This window comes from Pleurodeles waltl, chromosome 6 (assembly GCF_031143425.1).
Source record: "Pleurodeles waltl isolate 20211129_DDA chromosome 6, aPleWal1.hap1.20221129, whole genome shotgun sequence".
Classification (NCBI taxonomy): domain Eukaryota; kingdom Metazoa; phylum Chordata; class Amphibia; order Caudata; family Salamandridae; genus Pleurodeles; species Pleurodeles waltl.
The window spans coordinates 1,572,131,296-1,572,158,675 of record NC_090445.1 but is presented as its reverse complement, the minus strand read 5'-3'; the positions used below and the strand labels follow the sequence as shown (position 1 = coordinate 1,572,158,675).

The window sequence follows — 27,380 nt, the reverse complement described above, 5'->3', positions numbered from 1 at the left end:
GCATCTGTACTGCTCATTTACCTTCTGAATTCCACCATGGCTATTTTGGGGGTACTGCACCACCCCCCAAAACCTCTACTTCCAGTGCCCATGGGCATTTCTTAGTTGGATGCCCAATTCCAACCACCCACCAAACCATCCAGCGTGATCACACTATGTTTTTGCTGTGTCAACTTACTATGCTGTCCGCACAAAAATGATATGATGCTTGGCCCTTTCACTGCCATCATCCTCAATGAAGAGTTGCTGACTTCTGTTGCTTAAGGTGGGTCAGAGGGGTAATGAACTTGTTGCATAGAGCTGCGTCCAATCTGCGGCTCACAGTTTTGACTACCGTCGTAGCTTGCACAACTTTGGGGGCCCATGAACTGGAGAACAGTCACACATTACCGTGTTAAGTCTTTGTGGCAAAGATTACCTACCACCAGATTCATATGTTTTGCTTGAGAGCAAGTGTGGTTTTTCATTGTGCTGCTTTAAAAATCAAGCATTGGAAGCCCCAATAGGCCTCGCCTATCCGAGACCTATTGTCTTTTTTTCATGTTTCTTATCCATGTTGTACAGCAGCGTAGCTGCTCTGCTGCATGGTTGAAAGTAAATTTAAAAAGTGCTATGACGCTGTCAACATTGGCCACGTCATATTCCTTTTTTTTCTTTCAACTACAACACACGGCAGCTGCGCTACTGTACAACATGAATGAAAATTTTTTGAAAAAGCCAAATAATTGAACTAATTGGAGTTTTAGCCTTGTTGTACAGCAGCAGAGCAATTATGCAGCATAGTTGAAAATACATTTTAAAAACGGCTGTGCAACATGGCCAAGAAAAAAAGTTAACAAAGCCAATAATTCTCACATAGGCAAGAACTATTGGCTTTGCCAATGTTTGTTCTTTCACTCCTGTCAGGGTATACATCCCTTACAAGGCTACGTAAACCAGAAAATCAGCATTAGATATATGCACTAAATGTGGTTGGCTTCTGATGCTGTTACCTGAGAATGTGTGGCAGATAGGCCACTGGAAAGTGCTGTCCAATGGCAGAGACAGCTGACAATCTGTCATCGGATACCTATTGCCCTATAATGTGTGCAAACAGAGAAAGCACACATTATTACATTGAATGCACTGCACCCAGGCCAGCCGCTAACTCGCGCTGCTGCAGGATATCGCATCAAGTAAAAAATAGAGCGGCTGTTTTAAAGCCACTGCGTGTTTCACTGTGCAGGTGGCAACCCACCTGCACTTTTAAAGAGAATTAGACCTCCCCTTGCAGGGGAGTGCAATGAGTGACTGCACCAGCCTGCAAGGGGATGTCTGGGGGATCTCTAGGACCCCTTTCCCCCTCCAGATTGGCTGCCATCAGGGGGCACAAAGACAGTGTGCCACCTTTTAGGTTGCGCCCTGTGAAGGCGCCTCCTGACAGCTTCTTTGCCTCTGTGCCCGTGTCTATAATATGGCGTAGGTGCAGAAGCAAAGTGATTCCCTCATTTGCCTGGGGCCACGCCCCCATGCAAATGAGGGAACACCCTTGGGTGATAGCGATGTTGCTGTATGTGTGCCAGCACTATCGGTATTACTGAAGGGGCAGCACAAGCATCTGTGGCCCTTTCCAAGATAATAGAGTGCCACAGGGGTGCGCTAAGCAGGCACACACTCCCATTGTGCCCCTGAGGCACATTTATAATACAGCCCCTGGTGGTTTCTCCACCTTCAAATGGTGATTCAGATAAACTGACTTCTTACAACAGTTCAATCTTTTCATCAATTTCTAAATTACCCCATATATTGTAAGTAAAAGTCCCGGTTCTGGGGCCACAGGGCAGACAAGGGCTACTCTGCCACAAGCATTGTGGTTGGGGTGGATTGCTTCTGGTGTTCTGGGGCCTATTCTACTGTGGCTCTGCAAACGGGCGAAGTAAACCCATTAAGCACTTGACACTCTGGCGGTCATTTAGAAATCGGTGGACAGAAAATCCCATCTGCCAAAGTCCAAATGGGCAGATTGACGCCAGTCAGTCTGCCTTCCTGCGAGCCCCATTGAGAGTTCCCCACTGGGTCAGCTGGCCCAACAGTAAAAGCCCTACAGCATTGTCTCCGGCTCATAATAGAGCTGACGGCAATGTGTAGTACATAGGGTGCACCAGCAGACAGTGAACATCGTGACAGAGCTGGCCGGGGGGGTCCTGCACTGCCCATGCCATGTGCATGGGCCCCCCTGGGGCCCCCTGCACCTTGTCTCCATCATCCTTTACATGGTGGGGCTACTGCCATGTAATCGCCAGTGGAGAAAGGACTCGTAATTCCTAGGGCAGCGCTGCTTGCAGTGCTGCCCTGGTGGATTAGAACCGCCTGCACCGCCAGCACCATCAGCACCTCAAGCCCCTCCTGTGGAGGAAAACTGGTGGTCCAACCGTGGCGGTAGCGCCACGGTCGTAATGTGACTGTCTGACCGCCACATTGGCAGCGGTCTGACCGCCACCACAGCAGCCAAGGGCTTATCAGTGTTGTATGGGGACAGAGACTCAGAACTCAGTCAAACAACAGACACTATCATTCACCAACCCAATGTGTATCCTAGTAAAAAAAAAGGCATTTCAAAGTCCAAGCAAAACAAAATTCTAAACAATTTAATAATGTGATCTTTATGGGAAGTGTTTCCATATTGTGTGTGATGACCAAGGAGTTAAGATTGTTGTGTTATGGAGCGCAGGGCGTAGCAGTGTGGTGGATGATGAAGCATGAGAAACAGATATGCACTTTTATGGTTTTCAGTGCACTGGTAGTTTTGAAGAGCTGTTTAGGAGCCTTTACAGCACTTTTTATGATATAGTGTACTTGGCTGGTTTCTGCACTAGTACTCCAAAATAAACATGTACTCTAAAAAATAAACAGCGAGTACCATGTGTAATAAGAGCCCATAGTGCCAACTCGGAGCTCAGGTCTGACTTTTATAAACCACTCACTCGGCCTTCATCTTTGTGGTTTATGATTTCACCAGCACCTTCGATTGCTAAAAAGGGCCATATTATATGGTTTCCCAGATGTGGTACTCGTGCTTCCTTTCGAGAAATATATATATATGTATCCCACCCCTAACAGGGCCACGAAGCATGACATTAGGCATCAGATTCCTACGTGCCTATTCGCAGAATACAGTTGAAACAGTGTTGAATAACATGTTCTACAGGCGAACTGTTATGTGAAGTGCGTGAGGTTTAAGAGGTTGTTTCAAACTCTGTGCACTCTCCGGGGAGGTTATTCATTAATTAATGCAGTAATAAAGTGTGCACGGGCCATTGCTGCCTCACATTGTGTGATCTACTCTAGGTGGGAAGGAGCTGAGCTAATAATGGGCGAAGCAGATCCTAATGAGGCTTTGGGGGGCAGCCAACGGGGGGATGTCTCCCCCCGGAATTTTTGGGGCAATGGAGCAGTCCATGACTGCTCGGGCTATATTTGGGCTTCTTTTTGGGCTTCCATGTCGCCGTCTATATAAACGTCCATCTTATGATTTTTGTCACCATTTTGGTTTTAGGTGACACGGTGGCTGGCATCCTCCGTAGAAGCAAAAATGTAATCCCTCCCTCCCATAGAATTTTCAGGAATATACAAAAGGAGGTTTTTCTGCAGCATTAGTGGGATTCGTAATACAGAAGGGATCTTTTCTTGAGGACAGGTGTGTTTTTTGTTACAAGATAAGCTATTATGTTGAATTGTTGTCGCTTGGAGGCTGGTGCTATGGCGGGGGGCAGGGACAGTTGGCACGGTTTGCGCAGTTTTAGGCTTGAAAGCGGCAGCCCAGGTGGGAAACGAGAGGGGAGACTGGACTTCGCAGGGGCGAGCCACGTTGTTAAAATGTTCGACAGGAAGTTAGAGTTGTTATAGTTGCAGAGTGATAGCATCTTGAAAGGGGTTTTGAATATAGCTATTGCAACGAGAAAAACAAGAGGACAGGATTGCAATACTGTTGTTGGGAGGGGGGAGGGTAGGGTAGGGGCGGGGGGAGTGGCATAGATGAAGCGCATGTATAGTGAGGCAGTTAGTTTTGTAAGGCAAAGGCCAGGTTATAATGTTAAGGGCACCTGTCTTCAATAATGCGGCCTTTTCCACACAGTTCGGTGTCAGTCTTGGTTATGCCCCCATTTTCCCCAACACATCTTGGGCCTGACGTATTCACCTAAAAACTCCGCCCAGTCAATTTACAGGAGAGTACTTGTGGCGAGCAGATCTAGTGCTCATTGTATGTCAAGAAGCGACCATTGGTTGGAGAGTAGGCCAAGAGGCGCTGAGAGAAGCGCCTGGGAGTAAGAGAACACACATCCGAGCCGTTCGATCTGCCTCAGCAAACCAAAACAGCCATGCATGTTACCCAGAACCGAAACATGGCGTAGAGCAAATACCCACCTGCACACATTCCCTCTTAGTCTACTGTGTTCATTTTATTTTATGTTGTATGTCAAGGCGGTAATGTGTCACCACACGCTACTACTAGCTCCTGTCCACTCCAGCCCGTCCCCGCGTCTTTCCCCAGCCAGCTAGCGGGGATCTGTGGTTCCGACTACGAGAAGGAGGGGTTTCGGTGCAGCTCACATTTGAAGAGCTGCATTGCAGTGAGAGGAGACTAATTGGAATTCAGCAAAGGAAAGGCCCGTGGTGCGAAGGGCTGGCACGCGGGGGGGACGAGGCAGTGTGGGGTGGGTGGGAGCTCAGCGAGTCGAGTGGGACTGAGACGTCGGGGTAGGGGGCTCCTGCACAGGAGGAGGTGTGCCGCCACAATGGAGGGAAGGGGCTGGCAGACTCGAACACGGTGTTGGGGGAGCACACTGGATGGCGTGGAAGGTGTCAGTATCTTTGGATACTGCGCACAGGGAGCCATGTCGGGCTGTGATGTCCCCGCTCTGCGAGAGCTTGTAAGGTCGGTGAGCGCCGGAGCACAGACAATGAAGACCCGGCGAGCGAGCGGGACTCTGCCGGGAACGAGGGAGGGGTGAAAGGGGACTCCATGGAGCACGCACCCGGTAAAGGAACAAAGAACATAAAAACAATGAGCAATTAAAGACAGAATAATAGAGACACAGCAAGAAAAATACACGAATCAAAAGAGTACAAAGCTCCCCTGAAAGAACTCACAGAAAAAGGAACAGATAAAATCACAGCAGAACCAGTATGTGTAAGAACAGCAAAGGAAACATACTATTTCAAAAGCAGACACATACAGAGTTCACGAATGACTGCACTTCAAAGCGAGACACGCGACAAACGAACCGAGAAAATAAACGCGAGAAAAAATGCACACTAGTGGAAAACAGCCACAGCGAAGGAACACAGTACTGAAAAGAGAAACAAATACGGGGTGATGGGGGGTGGACGGGGGGAGGGGGCAAATGCAGAGCAAGATAGCACACGCTGAGGCAATAAACCTACACCAAAAAATATGAAAAGTACGCATAGCATAAACAAGCATACTGTAAATTAACAACTGAACACATAAACACAGCAAGGGAAACAGCAAAGAGAAGATGGAAATACACAGCAAATATCCACAAACAGAGGCAAGACAAACCCATCGACGAAAAGGCAAACTCAGAGACGAAGACTGAACAGAGACCAAATGAACAAATATACAACATTTGTGTATATATTGTATATATTGTGTAAATATTGTGTATTACACAAAATACGAAGCAAACACTGCAGATAGTAAAGAAAATAAATATAATGGAAAATAATAAATATACATCAGTAGAAGGAAAGAGCGCAGAGACAAGCACACAGAGCAATGGGTTAATACTTCGAAAATGAACAGTATAGTAAATTGAGAAACATATCAAGATATAATTCAGCACAGCAAATACTCAGGAACACATAGACCGAAAAAGAACATGTATACAGCAAGGGAACAAATGCTTTAAAATGCTGAAGTGCACAGCAAATAAATACGCATGTTGCAAAGGAAGAATCACACAGCACTGGTACAAACGTAGAGCCATCGGTCAAGCAGAGGGCAAAGGGACCTTTACACATCAAATCAACTAGGTGAAAGCATAGGAATACGCTATGAGGAGTGGAATGACTATGCAGGAAAGCAACACATTAACACAAATCAGAAAAACACGGAAAATAAATAAATACGCAGTAGAGGGACAAGTACACCTCAAAAGAACAAAAAGGCAACTGAGAGGAGTAAAATACAACTAAGACATGTTGTACGTGAATTACTCGGCTGCCATATGCCCTGGAGAATACCTTCTTAAAATACTTCCACGCAACGGGCACGCAAGATGTAGCAAGATCATCAAAGTAAGGGATGGTTTTTTGGGCGATGTATGTCATTTTATATATTTACAGGTCCAGTTCTCCATACATTGATTTATGTTTTCTTCTACCCACGGCATCAAGAGAGCCAACCTTTTGGCAAAACTACCTGCGTGTTAGAGATCTGTGCTCCACCCTAACTCCGTCTGTGTGCAGCGCCATATTAGAGGATACATCCGCTCACACTTGTATCCTTTTCTACACAGTCTTTACTACATCGAGCACATGGCACATATACACTGGTTTTTAATGTACGTTTTCATGTACGACAAGCCAGTGCTCTGTGCAGGGGGCCTGCATACATAATGTATACGTACAGTCAGAATGCATATAGCCCTGATAACCCCAGTGTGATGTACGGCATCACAATACATATGTATACAGGGTGTATGTCATGAAAGAAAAATGTTTTTCACATTAAAAAAAATGTATAGTTTCTTCTGTGAAGGTATATATATATATATTTATATATATATATATATATATCACCGTATAAATATAATAAATCAAGCATGTCAGTGAGAGCTCCAAGTTACAATTTTATTTCCGTGTGTATAATTTCTCACTGAGAACGTTAAAGGGTATCTCCATGCCTCTGCTTATGTTGCGTCATGGTTGGGAGCAGCGTGGCATAACAAATGGTTCCCACCTTCGAGAACAATTCAGATCGCCTAGCAACAGCATAATGTTACTGTTGAAATTTGAAAACACTCAGATACAGAGAGCCTTAGAATGTGGGGAAAAACAGAACATGACCTAATTCTTAAACGCAGCTACATACTGCTCAATTGCTGCAAAGTTAGTGTTCTTTCCAAATTATGGTATTCCCCTTTTTTATTCGTAATAAACATTTTCCCCTTTCTTAAAAAAGAAAACACTTCCATTCAATATATAGCATATTAGATAGTGAAACATACAACATAGTGTCATTTTGGTCACTGATTTGTGGTGTGAAGAATACCATGATTGCTTAGAATTTCTGTGAAATGCTGAATGTGGCCAGGTTGTAGAGGAGAAAGAACCATGAAGGATTCTCCTACTCTAATGAAGGGGACTGGTATTGGCGTGGCACTGTCTTTCAGGGTGGGCAGAGAGGGTCTGGGGGGCTTATTCCGTCTTGGCTATAAATCTCTCAACTGATTGGTATGGGTGGTCACTTTTGGGGTTTGGCAGGATCTCGTATACCTCATGATAAAAGATTAATAGTCATCTGAGATTCTCCTGATTTGACCTTGGGTCTGAGAGTGTATTCGAGTGTCAGTGTCAAGGTTTGGCTGTGTATCTGTGAATTCGCATCCATAGAGTGGGATTCGAGTAAGGTTCACCTGAGAAGGGGATCTAAATTACGTTTTCTCCGTCTGATGGTTGTGTTTGACATTTGGATGTGAGTCTCTCCACTGACAATCTGAGGTCATTGGATATGTAAAGGTTTCCTGGTATGTTGTTATATTTGGACCTAAAGATGTCTATCTCTTCCATTTGTCAGGTATGGAATACTTGTGAAACTAATTTTGGTGTCTGTGTGTAGGATTTGGTTTTGATTCTCTCCCTTGAAGTTTAATGGTGGGATGAATCAGGAGTATCCCCTGTTCTAGTCATTGTTTTGGATTCCGGCTAGGGTCCTCTCTCTTGATGAAGCAGATGAGGACAGATATGGTGGGTTTGCATGGGGTTCTCTTTTTGTTGCTGTCATGTTTGAGTTCCAGTTACGGTCCTCTCTCTCCATGAAGTAGATGAGGACTAATATGGGCGTGAAGGGTGCTGGGGCTCTCTTATTCTATTCACTGTGTTTTGGGGGATAACTATGGTCCTCTCTCTTAATGAAGCAGAAAGATATGGGGAGGTGCATGTGGTTCCCTTGTTCTAGACGTTTTGTTCTAGGTTCCGGCCATGGCTCTCTATCTTCTCAAATGTAGGAGGGCCAGTATGAAGATGAGGGGTGCAGGATACTCTCTTGTTCTAGTTATTGTGTTTTGGAATGCAGCTACGGCCCTCTCTCTTGAAAAACACGGATCACAACTAGAATCAAGCAGGGAGTCATTCAGTTGGGCTTGCATTTGACTCATCCTGCCCAGCATATGATGACCACAGCCCCAAGCTCTTCCTACCTGACTGGAGATGAGGTCCTCGCACACAGAAAGGGCCATCTGAATGGCATTGGGTTTGTGAGTAACCGAGGTGGCGTTCAGTCGAATTTTGTAGATCCCATGTCTCTTGTTCGCTTGATTCACAGCTTCTCTAAAAATCTGCTCATGTTTTTTCGTGCTCAGTACGGCCCCAATGTTCACAATTTTGGGATCACAACCAGCCCGGGCAAAGGAGAAAGAAAAAAGCACAGCTAGAAGGAAGAGACGCATCCTGTCCATGGGCTCCTTAGAGCCAGTGTGAGACAGGACCTCCTCTGAGGGTCTCACTCAGTCAGAAAGAGCCAGTTCCTCTTCTGAAGGTCTCATGAAGAATCAGACAGATGCAGGTTTTCTTCCGAGGGCCTCACTATGAGCGGTAAGCGTGAGCTCTGGTCCTTCTATGAAAGTCTTGTCCAAAATGAGACAGTTCCTGCTTTGGCAGTCTCACCGTAGTGTGATGCAGATCTGGCTTTGAGGGTCACACTTAGAATCAGGGCTATCCCCGCTTCAGCTCAAATGGTTCCACTCTGTCAAGTGAGCCCGACTCCTGCTCTGAGGGTCTTATTCGCATTTCGGGGAGCCTGTGTTCTCGTCTGTAGGTCTCAGTTCCGATGGAGGCCAGGCTGGAGGACCTTTTGGGGGTGAAAGACTGGAGGTCTCGGGGGTGCGCCCCTGAACCAGACCTCAACCTCTCACGGTACGTGCTGTCCCCTGCCGCCCCTGTGGACTCCTGCTGACCACCAGGCCCTCTGTTGCCCGTCAATGGACCTGCTGCCTCAGGGGTTCCTGGCTCCGATCTTCAGAAGATGGCTCCTCGTTGCTGCTCCTTATTCTGCATTCATCTGCCTCTTTCACTGACATCAGAAGACGATACCAATGACGGATTGTGCGGTGCACATACTAATGAGGGCTGGGTCTAGGTGCCGTCTCCGTGTATGGAGCCCGCAGAAAGGTTTGTCCTGAAAGGGTTTCAACGTCCAAGGTTGGCCATACAGAATACACTGTTTACCATATGTGCTGTTCACCTATAAGATCACTTGGCCCTCTGGAGTCAGGGTAGTACTGCTGCTATCCACCGTGCCCTTATGGATTTTGTTGTATTTGGACACAGACCCGCGGCACCTGTGGTTGGTTCCCTGCGTATTGTAGATGGCGCTTTTCCATACAATTCCTTTGCGCTAGCGGGTTGCACAGCCCTATAGATGGGCACTTCTCCTTAAGGCTGCGGTCCCTCTATCAGGAGCCTGTAGCGCGGCAGGTGCGAGTGGAAGCTGCGGGTGGAGGCGCTCCCTATATCACCTCAGGGTCCGCAGCTGCCTATAGTGAAGGTCCCTCTGTAAGGATACAGAGCGGGCTCCACTCCTGTCCAGAGCGCTGTCCTCCTTGAGACTCTGCGTCGGGCTGACTCCGGCGCTGTCCTCGGTGCTGATCTCAGGTGCTGGACAGGGAGCTCGGCTGCTGCGTTGCTTGGATCCTCGCTCGCAGCTGGACCCCTCTAACTCGTGAGCCTCTCGGCTTTCAGGCACAAAAAAGGGCAGGTTCCTCCAGTGCTGGAGAGCTGCTCTGCCTTTAGGGGTTTCAGGCACCGAGATTAGGTTCCGCCAGTGCTGGAGAGCCGCTCTGCCTTTGAGGGGTTTCAGGCACTGGCATTTGCAGACAGTACAGAAGCAGGGAACTGGTAGATAGTCTGCTTTATCGTTTGGGTTTTCAGAAAGAGGTAAAGCAGGCAGTGAACGGTTGATAGCTCACCGAAGCGAAAGGTGGCGTGGCGCTACGCTGGAATGATGCACTGCCGTCTTTTGGGGATTTAGAGCCCTAGACAGAGCACGATCGAATGCTTCTCTGCATCGTCTCACCAGCAGCCTCAGCCTGCAGCCTCCTTCCTGTGTAACCCCCACCCTTTCTACCGACGAACACTTTCCCCACCCCCCGCTGCATGCCATCAGACTCCCCGGGCACCATTCAGCCGGGGCTTCCGGACAGACAGGTGTGAGACCTTATTGCTTTTCTATGCGTTTCACGAAGAGCCTTTGTCCAGCTCTAACCTCAGACGTCCCTACATTTTGGATGTTGGGGGGTGGGGGGGAGGGGGCTGCATGGCTGGATGAGAGCCTGGATGCGACATCTCAGCTGCTTTTCACAAACGGACCCTTGTTCCCAGGGCTGATGGAGTCAGCTTCAGCGTAGGACTAATAGCTCCTCTCACTCGTCTCACCTGCATTCTTCGGTGGAGCGTGAGCTGGAATGGTGCCATGAAAGCGCCAAGAAGCATGCTGTGAACCCAGCAGAGGGATACCCGATGCTGGAACCCCTAGGGGCATTATTGCTCAAGACACTTCGCTCAACGTGCCCGCTGTCCATAAACAGCACAACGTAAAGCGAGTCACAGTTCCACAGAGCACATTCAGTGTGACCATGCGATGGTACCCCGTCCCCAGGCTTCTCGCTCGCGCACAGGGAATTAATGGACATATTTACAGACAGACACCAAGGCCGTCCAAGTACTTGAATTACATAAAACAAATCACAACTGTTCAGGGCAACCACTCATCACCACAGGCTTCCTTCTCGTCTATTTTTTCGCGCTGTCAGCGCTGCCCCTCATCCCCCTGGACGCGCAAACCAACCATAATAATTCAGCCATTTACTTGCCACATAAGTCTTTGAGTTAGTCTGGCCTAGAGGTTCTCTCCTTCATAATTATAGTGTATTTCCCGGACTATAACTCAGTCGTGTTCTCCTGCGTGAGTCTCTTATTAAAGATCTCTTCACCGAACTGTTTCAAAGGCAAATGCATTCTTACCAGTCGTACCAAAACCTCACCTAACCTGCCTGACTGACTGTCTGACTGGCACAGCCTCAGCTACGCAAAGCAAAGCAACCACACAAGAGTTGGCAGGCACTCCTGACAATCACAAAACACGTCACACCACCCTGGGCAACTATCTGACATCAGCAGTCCCGAAAACAGAGGGCATTTTCTAGTTGACGGTAACATAATTTCTTTCCTAACCCCAGATCTAGCAATCAGATTTCATTTGATTGGCATAAAACAACTAATAAAATAACTATATGACAACATTGGATGATTACCTCTTGTGTGAGCTCGCTGACAATGAAAACGTAAAATAGAATTATTCGCAGTCAAACATGGCTACACTTTATAAAATCTAAACGAAATTATTAACCACGAGTCTATGGATAACTGGGTTCAGTTGCATCCCGCAATATCATTCCCTGCACATCCAAGAGGGGATGTTAACCCCTAAACCAACCACTAAAGCTCTGGCATTACACATGAGAGTCTTCTGTAAATCTAAGACAACTATTAATCGCAAGTATATAGGTATTTGAGTTCGCTTGCTCCCCACAATATCATCCCCAGCCCAGCCAGAAACAAGTTAACCCGGTAGCAGGTGCTAGCACTTTGGCAAAGGTGAGATTTCAAGTTTTTGGCTACAAGCTGCATGAAAGTTATCACCCTACCTACTGTGATATTCGAGACCCCACTAAAACAATAGGTGATGGCCACATGCACTGGTCAAATGTCTTGACCATGGTGCGAAAAAGGCAGATTTTATGATGGTACGATTTCGGGCAGAGACAATTATGTGCTGCACTCTTTCTTTTACCTTTCCGCGTAAGTGGTACATTTGCTTGCCATAATATTTAAAACGCCGGGCTCACTCGAAGGTGAACTTGGTCTCACGAACAATAAGGCTTTGAGCCGGCACCAGAGGGATGGAGAGAAGTGCATGCTAAGTACAGTCCTTTGCAAAAGATGTCTTACGCTGGAAAGGTGCACTTTTCACATCGCAAAACGATTTCGGCTGCTATGCAGTACTTTGTGTCAAGGAGGCATTCCTAGGGGTGAGTCAAGGTAAACAAACCATAGGTTTTGAAGGAAGACCCAATCTTCGAAGATATCTAATTCGGTCTATGCATCAAAAACTATCACAAACTGGAAGCAGGCACAAGCAAGAGGGAATTCATTGATTTCCCTAGAAACCAATGCAATGCCTACATGCTCCAGTGCACAGCATTCATCCGATGCAGCTGATTCTTCTGTTTGTTGACACATAGGAAATCTGAATGTATGTCGCAACAACGCATGCTGGAACCACGCATGCCTAAACAAAGCGGTCGGAACAACAACCGCGTTGTTACCACTAATGCCTTTACCACGAATGCCTTAACAATGATTTTTCGTTGTAAAGGCATTCCTGATAAAGGCATTAGTGAACGTCATACGTGGTTCCAGCATGCAACCCCCCCTGGCCACCCACCCCTAAAAATTACCACGACCCCCCACAGCCCGCCTATAAAACTACCCCAACCTCCCACCCCACCCTGAAAATTACCCCAACCCGCCCCTAAAACCTAAAACCACCCCAACCCCAACCCCCACCCCTTAAACCTAAAACCCCCAACACCCCACCTGCCCCTAAAACCACCCCAATCCATACCCCTAAAATTCCAGCGACCCCCCCAACCTCCCACCCCGCCCCTAAAACCTAAACTACCCCACCCCTAAAAAGTAAAAATACCCCAGACCCCCCACCCTGCCCCTAAAACTAAAAATACCCCGAACCCCCACCCCTAAACCTAAACCACCCCACCCCCAAAATTAAAAAATACCCGACCCCCACCTGTAAAATAAAAAATGCCCCAACATCCCTCCCCGCCACTAAACCACCCCGACCCCCACCCCCAAAAACTAAAAATACCCCGACCCCCCACCCTGCCCCTAAAACTAAAAATGCCCGACCCCCTCCCCACCCCTAAACCACCTCGCTCCCATCCCCAAAACCTAAAAATACCCTGACCCCCGCACCCACCCCTATAACCTAAACTACCCCAACCCCCACCCCTAAAAAACTAAAAATACCCCAACCCCCCACCCCGCCCCTAAAACTGAAAATGCACGACCCCCCACCCCTAAACCTAAACCACCCCACCCCCAAAAACTAAAAATACCCGACTCCCCACCCCGCAGCTAAAATAAAAATGCCCCAACCCCACTCCCCTGCCCCTAAACCACCCCGACTCCCCACCCCCAAAAACGAAAAATACCACAACCCCCCACCCCGCCGTGGGGGGTTGTGGTATTTTCCACCTATCGCTCCTGAGTGACAATTTTTCATCGACCCCCGCACCACAGTAAGGAACCAAGGCTGCATGTCCAGAAATCAATGCATCTTCTCAAGAATCGACGCATCTCCTCCCCTGCATGGTAAGGAACAAACACATCACTTTGCTTTTACGGCGCATCACCTCTCCTGTGGCCCGCATCATCTTTGTTTTTGACGCATCCCAGGTACTTTGTGCTAAAGAGATACATCCATTGATTCCTATGGATTAGGATTTTCTTACACTTTCAAAAAGGGATACTCTGACCTGTATATCCACCACACACTGACAATCTTCACTTAACACACATGAATAACCTTTCTTTAACAAACTTCTTAATAGTGCAGTTTTTTGGGCAAAGTGAGGAACACATTTTGAATAATATTCAACTAAACCTAAACAGTATTTCAGCATATCCCTGTTCTTAGATATGGGGCATCTTCAATAGCCTTTAGAACCTTTGTTTATGGTTCAAACCTCTTAGCACTGATATAATGTCCCAAGAAATCCACCCCACTTGCTTCACATTTGCACTTGCCAGAAAACAAGGTTAAACCTTTATCCCTGAATACAGATAATACTTTAGGCAATATCACATTAAGTTCTTCCACAATACTACCAAACACCGAGATGTCATCCTGGAAATAAAGATCACTTTTATGATCTTGGAACATCAACCTCATAAGTCTTTGTAAAACAGACGAGGATGACACCAAGCCAAGAGGCATTCTTTTGTAGCAGAAAGCTGCTGGTGGGGCAATAAACAAAGTGAGATGTTTGGAATCATCAGTTAACATAATCTGGTTACACACCACAGACATATCCAATGTGGTAAATATGGCGCCCCCTTCAAAGTGCACAACATTGTTTCATTTATGTTTGGCAATGGCTAACAATCTACGCCAATATTACAGATTAGGTCCTGCAAATCCACACAAAGCATTAATATCTGATCACTCTTACAGGCCAGAACTACAGGAGACTACCATTTAGAACCTTCAGTTGGTCTCTTCCCAGCTCTTTAATGAATACCTCAGGAAACATTTCAATTCAATGTTCACCTATGGAGACATTCTTTCAAAACTCACTTATCTTTGGATAATAGGGATTTCAACACTAGCATTGTTGGGTTGGTTGGGGTGCAAAATTATGTCCAATTCCCCTTGGTTATTACATCCTAACATATTTGGCCCGTCCTTGGCTACATAGAGTATGGTTATGGTTTTACATTTATCGAATTATAGCTGACCATCAAATTCACCAACAATCTCAATTTTCACTCCTCCATAAATGAAAATCATAACATTACATGGTCTCAATTCAAGAGGAGGACTTTCTCAAACACCTCAGCTCTAATTATAGTAAATGGTGGTCCAGAATCTGCCATTACTTGCACAACAATCCCATTCATTGGAATATCACAAATTGGAGGTTTCCTTTTGATATTGCACATCAGATTTAGGTCAAGCATGCCTTCAACAACATGCACATCATTACAAGATGGGACAATCAAAAATACATCTTTGTTGTCCCCATTCTCCCCTCAATGGTAGATACTAAACTACAGCACAAGGAGCGACACCCCGTGGCAAAGTGCCACTTTTTGTTAGACTTGAAACAAACTTGAGAAGATGAACAACTCTTAGATACAGAGGAGTCATTTTTGCTACCACACTTAAACCATGTCAAAAAGGTATTTGTACATATACCATCAATTTCACCACTATGTTGTTTAGACTCCACAATCTAATCTTGTGATCTTTGATTGCACCTTGAGTTGCTGGGAAAGTAATTTCACTGCACTGAGCACTATAACTAGGAGAGGATAAGTAAAAATTAGAGTTCTCTATTGCTTTGGGAATGGTGATAGCAGATTCAAGATCAGGGCCATCAATAGATAACAACTGCTCCTAAATCTTCTTAGTGCACATTCCCTCAATCAAATGGTCACAAATGGTTTCATCGCGCATGCCCCATTAGTTACAATTGATGGCCAATGTCGTTAACACGAGACAAACTTGTCAATTGACTCCCCAGGTTGTTAAGTTCTTTTTAAAAATGTGTGTCTTTCCAACACCACACTCCTGCTGGGTGAACGTTTATGAAGTGCTTGAATTGGTGTGGCACATTCGTCAACCACGTGTACAGATTCCCCCATATCTTCTTGCTGCAAGGCGATTCTCACGTTTACCAATGGCAACGTTTTTAAAAAATAGGTCTGCTTTCTGGGCCAAAATTGTGTATAAGCAAAGATTGTTTCTTCTTGATGGTAAATGTGTCTCCATCAATGACATTAAGGTATGCTTCAAAAACATCCTTCCACCTAAACATCTCTAATAGTAGTTTACCAGGCAGTGACACAAACAGAAGAGGAGGAGATACTCCTTCCATGAACAAAACTATATTGTAGTACATGGGGGCACCAGTAAATATGGTACAGTAACCAGGGAGTGAAACACAGCTGATGCACCCTGGATTCTTCACAATAAATAAAATGTAAAATTGTAACCCTACAACAACAAATGGTACAATTTCCCTATGCCTGACATTAAAATGATGGCCAAAATGGTGCAAAAACGATGTTATCTTAATTGTTGTTTATCTGTGTTAGACCTGACATGCCTTAGGGTGGTCACCCCTAACTTTTTGCCTGCCTCCCTCCACTTTTTGGACTCTGTTTTTGCTGGCTTTTAGACTCTGCGCACTTTACCACTGCAAACCAGTGCTAAAGTGCATATGCTCTCTCCCTTTAAACATGGTAACTTTGGATCATACCCAATTGGACTATTTAATATACTTATAAGTCCCTATTAATGTGCTGTAGATTAAATGCTACTAGTGGGCCTGCAGCACTGGTTGTGCCACCCACTCAAGTAGCCCCTTTACCTTGTCCCAGGCCTGCCATGGCAAGGCCTGTGTGTGCAGTTTCACTGCCACTTCAACTTGGCATTTAAAAGTACTTGCCAAGCCTAAAGCTCCCCTTTTTCTACACGTCACCTCTAATGTGTGCCCTTGGTAACCGCTAGAGCAGGGTGCTGTGTGGGTAAAAGGCAGGACATGAACCTGTGTAGTTTACATGTCCTGGTAGTGTAAAACTCTTAAATTTGTTTTTACACTACTGTGAGGCCTGCTCCCTTCAGAGGCTAACATTGGGGCCACCCTCATACATTGTTGAAGTGGCAGCTGCTGATCTGAAGGGAATAGGAAGGTCATATTTAGTATGGCCAGAATGGTTATACAAAATCCTGCTGACTGGTGAAGTAGGATTTAATATTACTATTTTAGAAATGCCACTTTTAGAAAGTGAGTATTTCTCTGCACTTAAATCTTTCTGTGCCTTACAATCCACGTCTGGCTAGGTTTAGTTGACAGCTCCTTGTGCATTTACTCAGACACACCCCTAACACAGGGTACTCAGCCTCACTTGCATACATCTGTATTTTGATTGGGTCCTCCTGGGCTGGGAGGGTGGAGGGCCTGCTCTGACACAAAGGACTGCCACACCCCCTACTGGGACCCTGGCAGACAGGATTGAACTGAAAGGGGACCTGGTGTACTTCTAAACCACTCTTTGAAGTCTCCCCCACTTCAAAGGCACATTTGGGTATAAAACAGGGCCTCTGCCCTACCACCTCAGACACTTGCTGGAGGAAACCTGAACCAGAACCTGCATCCTGCCAAGAAGAACTACCTGGCTGCTCAAAGGACTCACCTGTCTGCTTTCTACAAAGGACTTCTGCCTTGCTGTTGGCCTGCTGCCTAGCTGAACTCTTGTCTGGCTGCAAAAGTGCTCTCCAAGGGCTTGGATAGAGCTTGTCTCCTGTTCCCAGAAGTCTCAGGACCAAAAAGACTTATCTTTTTAATTTGGACTCCTCGTACGCCGAAAAATTCAGCGCACAGCTTGCTCCGCGGTGAGAAAATCGCCGCACGCCGATCCAGAAAGACGCAGCTCGACGCGACGCCTACGGTGCGACCGGAACTTCGACGCCAAAAGACCGCCCGCCAGCCCAGGGCAAATCAACCTTCCCACTAGGATGCCGGCTCAGAATTGAGCCGGCGGAGTGGGAAGGTGCGACGGGTGCAGTTGCACCCGTCGAGTATTTCAGTGTCTGCTGGGCAGACACTGAAATACTTTTTGGGGCCCCCAGGGGCCCCGCGGCACCCCCTACCGCCATCCTGTTCATGGCGGGAGAGCCGCCATGAACAGGATGGCGGTAGGGGGTGTCAGAATCCCCATGGCGGCGGAGCGCGCTCCGCCGCCATGGAGGATTCAGACGGGCAGCGGAAAGTCGGCGGTACACCGCCGACTTTCCGTTTCTGTCCGCGGCTGAACCGCCGCGGTCAGAATGCCCCGCGGTGCACCGCCAGCCTGTTGGCGGTGCTACTGCCGACCTCCGCCATGGCGGTAATTACCGCCATGGTCAGAATGACCCCCTAAATGTTTGTTGGATAATTTAGATTAATTAATTTATGTTATACATATTAATTTTTAAACAAAACATTACACTGTCAGTGGCATTTTTCTCTTTAATTTGTATTTTGAAACTGTGATTGAAAGTTCTGCTTAATTCATGTAAATTAATTTTTAGTAAACTTTTAAAAATGTTATTTTTTAACTAAGTTAGCTATTATTTGCTAATATATCATTATTGTAATTATTTAACACTACAACATTTATTTACATATACATATATATTTATATATACAAACAAATACATATATGTATATATGTGTAAGTATATATATATATATATATATATATAAATATATATTTTATATATATATACATATATATTTATATATATATATTTATTGACAAAAAAACAAAGTTTAAAGTGACGATATAGTTAGGTGTGGTAATAATATCCCACTTTCCATGAAAATAATAGAAATTCACTGAAAAAAACAAAGGTTACAGGAACTTTATAGTTAAGTGAAAATGACAGTCAAAACACGGTTTTAAGCTAAGCTAGCAAGCTAACAAAACCACAAAACCACTGAAATTAATCAGTTATTGTTATCTCAAGTATCTATAACTCATGCCCTAAGGTAACTGTAAGTTGCGCTCCCACCATGCGCAGCCTTGTCATGAATAATGCCATTTCAGATGCTGCAGTCAGGTTATCAATGATGTCATTGATCATGTCATGATGATGTAATATGTGGGGTAAATTGCAGTGCCTGCCAAAGGCACAAGTTTCAGTTACTTCAAGTATTAAATAGTAAGCCAACTAGCCCTTGAAGTCACTCTGGTAGTCCTGGGTTAAAAAACTGAAACAGGGTAAAGCAGCAGGGCAGGCCTTTGAGGGTTCAGTCAATGTCTTGGTACTAGTCCTGCCACATGCCAGATTATGGGGGTTATTACAACTTTGGAGGAGGTGTTAATCCTTCCCAAATGTGACGGATATACCACCAGCTGCATTACAAGTTCCATAGGATATAATGGACTCGTAATACGGCTGGTGGTATATCCGTCACTTTACCGTCCCTTTTGGGACGGATTAACACCTCCTCCAAAGTTGTAATAACCCCCTATGTGCCAGATGCAGCCTTCTGCTGCTTCTGCTTTTTGATGACACGTGCATCCCAGCCCCTGAACACTGCTCCTTGTTTGTCCCCATCTGAGCCGTGAGCATTGCCATTTGTATCTCATTTCAGCCTCCGAGCTCTGCTCCGTGTTTGTCCCCATCTCGCCCTCAAGCACTGCTTTGCACCTTTAGTGTGTTTCTATTTGTTTAAGATTTCTGTGTGCTTGTGGAGATTTGCTGGGATCTCATGAGATCTCTGTAAGTCTTAGTGCCCATTTTGGATGTGGTCCTATTTAAACCACACCCAGGGCCACGAGGTTTCCTTTGTCTTCTGTGTTTGACCTGAGAGGAGCTCTATGCCAGTGGTCCCTTTACCTGAACTTCGCAAACATTTCCTCAGTGCTTCACTCTTCTGCAACTTCGCAATCTCAGCTTCACCACTTAGGCTATCTGATTCCACGATCTTCCCACAGATTTAAACTCTGGACAAAACCTGTAGGAAATTAAGAAATGGTAAAAAGGGAGAAAACGTGTATCAGGCACCACATTTTAGCATGCTGGCATAACAGTAACCAAGAAAGGTCTTTAGAAGGCAACCCATAAGTAGCCAAGAAAGTATCCAACATAACAACTGCTTCATGTGACTTTTTCAAAGGTCAATCCACAACTTCTGAAACAACAAGAGTGAACAGTGGAATAAGACAAGTCTTCTGCCCAAGTATTGGTAGTGATGTATTACTGAATACACTTGTGCTCAGAACTGTAAATGTTGATAAATACTAATACCTGTGTTATTCACTAGAAAACAAGAGAACGAGTAGACAAAAAGGACCACACATAATGCCCAGCAGGAGACGAGGACACAATCCAGTATGTTCCTTGTGGATAGCCAGTTGATCACACGTAGTTAGAGACACCATAGGAGAGATGGGTGTTACTAAACAGATTAATCCCTGGAAAAGGAAGAGCTCTCATTAACCTTGTTTCTCATGTCTTTAAGGAACAACAGCCTCATTCTTAGAAAGATGCTCACGCTAATCATTAACAGGACCTTCTTCCCTGGGCCTCATCTGTCTTCCTTGTTGCTTCTTCAGATCACAAGTAAGAAGGTAGGGTTTGAGATGTCAGCCAACATCCAACATCGTCTCTGTAAAGCTGTGTCCAGGGCTTATAAGATAAAGTTCACATTGATCCCGACAGACAGGCTTCCTGCAGTAGACTAGTACTTCCAAGTGCAGCAAAGCAGTATTCTGAAGTACACAGCAGGCCATAGAAGTAGGCAGTCCTTTGAGAGTCCTTCAATAAATCCAGAAGGTGAACTAAAGAGGGGGTTTGAAGGTCCTATTTTAATACCTGGTGCCATCTTTGAAGTAGGAGAAGTTTCAAGAGATCTTTCTTTAAAGTTCTTGGATTTTCCTGCCTCCTCTCCCCTGGCTCCAGTCTGACGGCAGGCACAATGAAGTAGTGTGAAGTCCTTTGTGTGAAGGTAAGGCACAGTCTATTGATTTGTAAGGGGAGCTGTGCCCACCTCAGGGTGCCATCCTGTTAGTGATGGCACATCCAGGGACACCTAATCCCGCTATTGTGTGGCTGTCTGGGAGGATTGAATAAATCTCAACTGCCAATTACACCTAGGGGGTCATTTTGACCTCGGCGGTCTTTTTTAAAGACCGCCGAGGGACCGCCGTGCGGAAGACCGCCAGTGGTGGCGGTTTGCCACGCGGCCTATTATGACCTTTGGCAGCTCTCCGTCCTTTTACAGACGGAGAGCCGCCAACAGCCATACTGGCGGGAGGCGGGGAAGTGGAGGTTGCTCCACCTCCATCGCCACGCCAACAGAACACCGCCCAGCGAATCACGTCCTGTGATTCGCCGTGGCGGTGTTCTGTTGGCGGTGTGGTGTCGACGGAGCAGCCCCCATGGATCCGGTCCCCTCCCGGAGGATCGTCGGACCAGGTAAGTCGATCGTCTGTGAGGGGAGGGGAGTGGGGGGGGTGTTGTGTGTTGTATGGGTGCATGGGGGTGTGCGTGTGTGTATGTAGAGGGGGCGTGTGAGTGCGTGTATGCCTGCGGGTATGTCTGTATGGATGTGTGCGTGTATGTTTGAATGTGGGTGTGCGTGTATGACTGTGTGTGTGGATGTAGGCATGTATGTCGGCGTGTGTGCGTGTAAGTATGTAGGTGGTGCCTGCGTGCGTGTCGTGTGGGTATGGGTGAAGTGATGTTGGGGGTCGGGGTGGGGAGGGGGGCCCTGCCACCTTTGGGGGGTGGCAGGGGTGGTGGGGGGTAGGGGAGGGAGTTGGGGGGTGGGGGAAGGAATTCCCTGGCACTGATAGTGCTTACCGCCATGGATTTCATGACGGTTCAAACCGCTGGAAATCCACGGCGATAAGCCGGGTCCAAATACCGCCGGCGGTATGGTCACGGCTGCCGGGCTGGAGACCAAGGTCTCCCGCCCGGCGGTCGTCTCCGCCCTGGCGGGCGGAACGGAGATCCGGCGGATGACCATGGCGGTAACTGCCATGGTCATAATTCCACAACGTAAGATCGCCAGCCTGTTGGCGGTCGTACCGCCGGTTCTCCGCCTTCCGCCAGGGTCATAATGACCCCCCTAGTCATGTGACCCAGGACCAGGCAGCAGGCACTAAATATGGAAGGAAAATGCCAACTTTCTAAAAGTGGCATTTTTAAAAATCCGACTTTACCATTAAAAAGGCCTTTAAATTACAATTTATCAGACATCAACCACGAAACTACTACTTTGTCCCAATCAAAAGTTAGCACTTACTAAATGTAATAAGGCAACCACATGTTATCACAGGGGGTGAGTAGGTCTCACAGTAGTGAAAAACAAATGTAGACTTTTTTGACTGCCAGGATTACAATCCACACTACCTAATGGGGTGCCTTGGGCCTACCTTAGGGATGTCATATGTAAGAAAAGCGGTGTTTAAGGTTGGGCAAGGTGATTATTTCACCAAGTCGAATTGGTAGTATAAAACTGCATTCTTGATGCAATGTCAGACTTGGGGCATGTTTTATAGAACTACCCTAAGTGGGTGTGTGATGGGCCGTTGCTACAACCAACGGACCCGCCCTATTCGTAGGAACGAAAACGGCACAGCCACTCCCGACCCGGAAGTGCAGTGCTGGCCGCCCAATCCCCTTTCGTATCCGGGAGCTGAAGGGCAGAGACAGCAGATTCGTGCCGTTTTTGGTTTAAACACGGAGGCCGGACCAGCTGAAGGAGGAGAGACGGACGAGCGCTGAGGGAGCAGCAGAACCACGGAAGACATCGACGAAGGGAGAAGAGAAGATGCCACGGATAGCTGTGGATCGGGAGACCCTGACAGAGATCCAGAGTCCAGCACCAGCGGCGCGGGAGGCGTCCAGCGCGAATTCCAGCCACTCTTGGGGAAAAGCATGGCCCCCTCAGGTGGGTGGCTACCCTAAACTAGGGGAAGGGAAGGGAGTACGGGAGGAGGGTACGAACAGTATTTTCTTGTGTTTTCTGTAGGAAGGGAGGTGATGGGACAGCACACTTAAAGGGAATAGACAAAGGGGGTTTAGGGGAAGCGGGACAAAACACAGTGCTACTAAAAGGACTCATAAACTGAACCAGGAGGCAGAAAAGAAAACAGGAAAAGAGGGAAAAGGACCAGAGAAGGAAGGCGGTCTTAGTGTTCAAGTCCAGACCTAGAATACTCTAGATAAAGCCAGACGTGGGAGAAGTGCGAGCCCAGGCAGACCCTAAAGAAGGGAACCAGGGAACAGGGAGAACAGAGAAAGAGGAAAAGGAACAACTATAGAAAATAAGCTGAAAGCACAAAAGAAGAAAGAAACTACAGAAGAGAGAAAAGCAGAAGCAGACAGCATAGGCCACAGAAACGGCGAAGGACAGCCAGACAGTGCTTCAGAGAGGAAACAAAAGAAAAGGGGGGGGGAACAAAAAATAGAAGAAAACAAAAACCTATAGCAAAGGATATCCTACTTACCGATCTTTTATCGTTCTTGTTCCCAAATGCGCCTCCTGGGAGCCCTGAAACGAGAAGACGAGGAGAAGAATTAAAGAGACAGTCACCGTACACACGGGAATCATAGAACCACGTGAACTATACCTTTAACTGCAATAAAAGTCACCATATCATTCGACCACTGACTACGTGTCCTCATTGCACCGCCCTGCAACAGGGTGGCTCAAAGAATGTTGCAGGCCCACTAGTAGCATTTAATTTATAGGCCCTAAGTATATGGTATACCACGCTACCCGGAAATTATAAGTAAATAAAATATGCCAAATAAGTGTAAGCCAATTTGATGTTTTATGGAGTTTGCACAAGGACTTTACTACTAGTTAGCAGTGGTAAAGTGCACTGGGTGCTAAGGCCACCAAATACGAATTTGGCAAAAATAGGTGGGGTGAATGGGAAAGGTATTGTGGAAGATCACCCTAAGGCTGACTGGTCTAACAGTGACTAGTAATATGTTAGTACAACTTTATGTACTACAAAATATAGTTTGTGAATAGGGCTCCTTGTTTTACATGGGCACTGCACCACCACACCTTTTGCCATTGTAGCACCTTCATGTATGGTTATTATGAGCTTGACCTTAAGTTTGTTTAGCTCATGCAAATTTAAAGAATACTTTATGTAATACGATTGCATTACTAAAATTGGTGTTATTTTTATTCTCCATTGATTTTGTTCAGCATGCACATAAAATTGTAATGCATCAGCTAACCTTATTTCTTTCTTACCAATGATTGTGTTTATTAAACTGCTAAAGGTACACCTCTTCTAAACTCATAACCCATTTTCAAATAGAATCCGACTGAACCAGCCTTTGGCACTTCAGAGATTTCATCAAACATCACTATAAAACACCTGTCACATGCCCAACTGTTGAGGGTTAAAGTCTGAGGAACAAACATGTTTCAGGCTCAGAAAACAAGAGTATCCTGTTACTATACCAAAACAAGCTCAACAGAAGATATTACAGATTCACAGAGAAGAATTATTACACATTGCCACAAACTGGAAGCTAAAAAGAATGTGTTTGTGACCCATCACTCCATACAAAACAAATATACTTAAAAATAATTTTGAAATGCTGGAAAAATTATGAAAAGACATCCGGAATGTAAGAAAAGGTCAATTACCTGCGGTAACAATCTCACTGCTGGATTCACTATCTATCTGCAGAGTTCTTACCTATAGAATAATCCCATGTGTTAGTCTGGATCCAGAAACTTCAAAAGATCTAAATCTGCTGGTGGGGATGCTGCCTCCATGCTGATGCAGGAAGTGGTGTCAGACAATGTCATAAAGCCATAATGCAAGCACCCCAGCATAACAGCATTGGTTTCCATCATAGATTGTCCCAGCCTTCAAGGTAAACAGATAGACTGACATTGATGGAGTAATGCAGTGCCCCAATATATATATATATATATATATATATATATATATATATATATATATATATATATATATATATATATATATATATATTTGGTATCTTATTAACCCTTCCCAATAACGGTGTAGAGGCAGGTGGGTCTGTGAGGAATCTGCAGGTAGATAGGGTATGCACCAGAAAGATCATTACCACAGGTAAGTAACTTTTTTCTTCTGATACATACTTATACCTGTTTATTCCTAACCTGCAGAAAAGATTCCTAAGCCATACCCTCCCAGGAGGAGGGTTGATGGATGATTATACTAGGAAAGTTTGAGACAGAGCTGGAAAATGACATTCTCTATGCACTTTGGAAATCAGGCATAGTGCTTGGTAAATACGTGTAGAGATGCCCACATAGCTGATTTACATATCTCTGCAATTTCAACTCCTCTTGCAAGGGCAGAATTGGGGATTTTGGCCCTGGCAGAATGGGCCATAATCCTTTCTGGAGGTTTCATCTTGGCCAGTGCATAGCAAGTCTTAAAGCAGAGGATGATCCATCTTCAAAGGGTCCTTTTTTTGCACTGCTTTGCATTTCAGGGCACTGCAGTACCCCACAAAGCGCTGGTCATCCAGTCATGTGCCCTTAGTGCAGTCCAGGTAGTAACTGACTGCCCTACTAAGACCCAGCCTATGCAACTGCTCCTCCTCCTTCCTGTGATCTGATTAATCTTCAGAGGGTCCTTTTTGCACTGGTTGGCATTTCATGGCATTGCAGTACCCCATAAAGCACTGGTCATCCAGTCATGTGTCTTTAGTGCAGTCCAGGTAGTAATTGACTGCCCAACTAAGATCCAGCCTATGCCACAGCTCCTCCTCCTTCTTGGGATCTGGTGGGGGATAAAACATCTGAAGCTTGAATAACTGATTCAAACAGAATGGAATTGCCTCTTTAGACAGGAAAGTAGGCCTGGTTCTAAACATCAGCTTGTCAGGTGGAACGTTGTAAAGGTTGAGGGAAACTAAGGGCCTGCATCTTTCTTCCTGTCTTGCAGAAGTTATTGCTACTGAAAAAAGAAATTTTCTGAGTTAACATCCTTAAATGGCAACTATGGATGGAGTCCCCTTTGGAAAGGTTAAAACCAAATGAAGGTCCCACTGGGGCACAACAAAGAGGCTTGGGGATAGCTATTTGTCTACTCCTTTAAAAGCACATCACAGGGGGGATTGGACATGGGATGGTTGTTCTGGCAGATAGAGGAACACTGACAAAGCTGCTAAACATCTCTTAATAGTACCAACCATACAACCCCTGTTGGCAAAAGAGAGGGGAAACTGGAGAACCTGGGATAACTAGGCCTGCAACAGTTCTACCTTGCCCTCGTGCTATGTGACAAAGTTGCCCCATCTAGCAGAATAAGCCAATTTTATAGAAGGGTTTAGCACCAAAAGAATAAAAGTAAACCTCCTGTGGCAGCAGATGTCTCATTCCCAATCTCCAGGCATGTAGGTGGAATCCTCGGAGATTGGGGTGCGGTACCTTTCTCTCCAAATGGAAGAGAAACTGCAGTCTCAATGGCAGTTTGAGCAAGGGAAATGTGGAGAAGTGCAGAAGGTCTGCATACAACAGCCTCAATGACTAATCCAGGCTGTTGAGCATGACCTGGTCTGGTCTTGGTACATCTTCCTTGGAATCGAAGGTACAGGGTATGGTGGAAACATGTAATGCAAAAGAAAGTTCTATTTCAAACTGAAACACATCCTCCAATGCTCCCCTTAATGACACTAGAGGGCATAGAACTACTGGCATTTACCAATTTCCAATTAAGCAAACAGGTTCACCTGAGAAGTGCTCCACTGGACGAAGATGTCCTGACTACCTCAGACAGAAGTCACCACATGTGATTGCCAAGACCAGGCTGAGATTCAGATAACTTGCTAGGGGATAGATGGTTAATAAGATCCCTGGGTAGTGTGCCCCGAGCACAGTCTCAATGCCTCTGGCCAAAGGAGGTGAGACCCTGTCCCCCCTTGCTTGTTGATGCACCACATTACTTTTGAGTTGCATCAAGATTTGGATGGGCTGGCCTTGGATGAAGGGGATAAGGGAGTTGAGTGCAAGCGAAACCACCCACAGTTTCAAAAGGTTCATGCAAAAAATCTGTTCTTCCAGAAACCAGAGACATCATATCTCCAGATCCTCCCGGTGAGCCCCCGCCCTAAAAGTGAGACATCTGTCACTACAAAAAGGAAAAGGAAGGCGGCGGTTTTCAGTTGTGTACAGCACCTCCCTAAGTGCCAATTGTGTGAACATAAACCGCTCAATAGGTGATGGCACTCCGCAACCCAAGTAGTGCCATATAATGTGTGAAATATTCCAATAACAAACATGTGCATAAGATGCACGCAGAGGAGTAATACAGTAATACCAAAGTGTACAAAGACCATCCTATCAATCTAGTAAAAACATCAGTCCAATATAAAAGGAGAATTTTATTCTAATTCCAAGATGTGCAGACAGCTGACGTGTTTCGTCTATAACAACTTTTTCAAGGCTAAAAACTCAAGTATCGCTACAGGTCCGGTTCAACAATAAGAAGGCCCTGCTGAAGCTTAGGGCAGAGACCAAGTGTGTCCAATACCAAGGTAGGGGCAAGTATCCTGTTACAGTTATGCAAACAATTTCAGAGGCATAGCAGAAAACACACACAAAGTAATCCAGTAAGCAAGTGGTATAAATCAATAAAGTTTCTGTCTGACGAGGCCTAATTAAATTGAAAATATGAGATTCTGCCATCAAAATGCTGCAGTTAAGTATTCAGCGAGGCCATGATAAGCCTCCCCAAGTACTAGCATAGACTAAAGAGACCAAAATAGA

At 45.9% G+C, this 27,380-nt stretch overlaps 1 protein-coding gene across 9 annotated transcripts in view; it reads right to left on the bottom strand.

The window, feature by feature from the left end:
* Positions 1-10,594, bottom strand: part of GRIN1 (glutamate ionotropic receptor NMDA type subunit 1) — a 775,019-nt gene extending 764,425 nt beyond the window's left edge. For 7 of the 9 annotated variants that reach the window (XM_069241305.1, XM_069241308.1, XM_069241309.1 and 4 more), the window contains exon 1: positions 8,424-10,594. In XM_069241305.1, the coding sequence (XP_069097406.1) occupies positions 8,424-8,681 (258 nt within the window). In that variant the 5' untranslated portion in view covers positions 8,682-10,594. The remainder of the gene's footprint in view (positions 1-8,423) is intronic. The other 2 variants (XM_069241314.1, XM_069241310.1) reach the window with 2 other exon arrangements.
* Positions 10,595-27,380: the final 16,786 nt, after the last annotated feature.